Source organism: Limulus polyphemus, unplaced genomic scaffold (assembly GCF_000517525.1).
Source record: "Limulus polyphemus unplaced genomic scaffold, Limulus_polyphemus-2.1.2 Scaffold5439, whole genome shotgun sequence".
In the NCBI taxonomy this organism is placed as follows: domain Eukaryota; kingdom Metazoa; phylum Arthropoda; class Merostomata; order Xiphosura; family Limulidae; genus Limulus; species Limulus polyphemus.
Genome location: NW_013671049.1, coordinates 41812 through 44487, shown reverse-complemented (window position 1 = coordinate 44487; position 2676 = coordinate 41812). Strand labels below are relative to the sequence as shown.

Below are 2676 nucleotides of genomic sequence, written 5' to 3'. Positions count from 1 at the left end.
TGATGATGACAAAACCTTGTCGAAACGTTGTACATTTGCTGTTATATTAAAGTTTTTCTTCATTACCCATTCAAGCCGTCTCCAGCCATTATCATTTCATTATTTTAATTTTGATGTAAAACTTTATATGCGTAAATGTATAGTGTCACCTAACAGATTGCAGGTATAGACAACACCTATATGAACACTGTCTTTGATGGTGTATTTGTTACTAGTTAATGGTTTAAAAAATTAGCTAGTAAATATTACACACAGTCAAAGTAGACATCCAGCCGTACTAACATCAGGAATTTTGTACATAGTACTAGAATTAAAACCTGATTTTATGGTAATGTCAAGATTTTCTCTTTTCCGACATCCATCTAATTTCAGGTAGATTTATGTCAAATGTTACTGTATTAGGTTTATCTGTGTGGCTTGAAATTTATTTTTTGCATACATTTATGGATTTACTTCCAAATTTATATATGTTTAATGATATTAAAGCAGTGCCACTTATGTGCACTAATGAACGATACAATGCTTTCAGTCCAGACAGATTTGTTGTTTAGACGGTTGTTGATAATACTAAGCGTTACTCCTTTTAGTGGGATGGAAAATTTTGACTCGTGAGCCAACACGAGTTTTTTTATGTTTAAAAATTAGATTATCAGGATGATCAAAAAACCTTTAAAATGTTTTTAACTGATTTAATTTATTCAAAATTAATTCTTTTTCTACATTTTCAGATAATTTTATTATTTCTTGTAAATATCCAGTTAAATAAATGGATATATTCAAGTTTACTAATTTGTTCATTCACAAGAGAAGTTTTCAACATGCTTGCCTTTTCAGCCTGGGGCATTATAATGATATGGTTAAATCTACTATTTATTGGTGAAGAATAGCCCAAGAGTTGGCTGCTGGATTGTTGCCTTTCCTCTGGTTATCAGCTCAAAATTAGGGATGAGAGGAGATAGCCTTAATAACTGCTGTAAAAGCAAATTTATAGCCAGTTGCTTTAGACTAAATTGTCAAATTTTGCCCAGTACATAAAAAAACTAGAAATTTATGTAGTTTTTATCAAAATATCTTAATGCTTGTACAGTAGCAAGTAAGAGCTGTGTAACTAATACAAAGGAAAATTGTAAAATTTTTTTCATTGTTAGTATAATGTAACAGCACACAAAAAGTCCATCATATTGTACAATATTTCGTGCATCAAGGACGTTATTGTACAATATTTCGTGCATCAAGGACGTTATTGTACAATATTTCGTGCATCAAGGACGTTATTGTACAATATTTCGTGCATCAAGGACGTTATTGTACAATATTTCGTGCATCAAGGACGTTATTGTACAATATTTCGTGCATCAAGGACGTTATAAACAGAAAACATTCAAGAATTTAAGAACAAAGTTTACGGCCATCACCTTCATTCACAAAACAGTTGACAAAAAAAGATAAGATTTTAATAAGAAATCTCTTACTGTGCAAAATAACAAAAAGTCTGAACAAAGTTTATGGCCATCACCTTCATTCACAAAACAGTTGACAAAAAAAGATAAGATTTTAATAAGAAATCTCTTGCTGTGCAAAATGACAAAAAGTCTGAACAAAGTTTATGGCCATCATCTTCATTCACAAAACAGTTGACAAAAAAAGATAAGATTTTAATAAGAAATCTCTTGCTGTGCAAAATAACAAAAAGTCTGAACAAAGTATACGGCCATCATCTTCATTCACAAAACAGTTGACAAAAAAAGATAAGATTTTAATAAGAAATCTCTTGCTGTGCAAAATGACAAAAAGTCTGATTATGTAAGTGAGAGATATCTTGGTAATCTTTGTAAGATATTTATGTCACGTATTCTTGCAAAAAAATGAAAAATAACAAGCCAGTGCATAAACAGAGAAGATTTTATTTGTGTAAATTTAAAAACAGTTGAGAAATACTGTATAATTAATGTAATAAGCTTATAATAGTTACACTTGGTCAGCCTTAACTATATGTTTTTTTTTATATATCTGTTTTTATTCATACATTAAAATAATTTTATTTATTGTAAAATATTTATTCTAGCCTCTCGTTCATGACTTAGAAAAAGACTGGCCAAACTTCTTCACCCATAGTAAGGAGTCAAGTTTTTGGTAATTATTTTTCATATTCAGGAGTGAACATTCTAATACCAGTTTTTAATTAATATTGTATATGTATAGTGTCTTAATTAGAAGCTAATACAGTGCTTTGGATAGCTAGTGTATCCACATAAAATATACGTATCAATTTTATTTTACATTTATCGGTAATGGATGTACTATCACTGATGTGCTACAACATGAATTGATGTTTAAAATCTAAGTTAGTAAATTAAGTTGTCTCATGAGTACACAAGATAGAATAAAAGAAATTGATAAGTTTGTAAATCACACATTTAACTGTTGATACAAGGGAGTTTATATTGGACAGATGTGTAAAAATTAAGTCGTCTCACGAGTACACAAGATAGAATAGAAGAAATTGATAAATGTGTGATTTATAAACTTCCTTGTATCAACAGTTGAGTTTATATTGGACAGATGTGTAGAAATTAAGTTGTCTCACGAATACACAAGATAGAATAGAAGAAGTTGATAAATGTGTGATTTACAAACTTTCTTGTATCAACAGTTGAGTTTATATTGAACAGATGT

At 29.5% G+C, this 2676-nt stretch overlaps 1 protein-coding gene across 1 annotated transcript in view; it reads left to right on the top strand.

The window, feature by feature from the left end:
* The window catches only part of LOC106472582 (ribonuclease Oy-like), a 37767-nt gene that overhangs the window by 19990 nt on the left and 15101 nt on the right, over positions 1–2676 (top strand). Inside the window, exon 4 of the mRNA XM_022401140.1 lies at positions 2066–2133. Within this exon, the coding sequence (XP_022256848.1) occupies positions 2066–2133 (68 nt within the window). The remainder of the gene's footprint in view (positions 1–2065; positions 2134–2676) is intronic.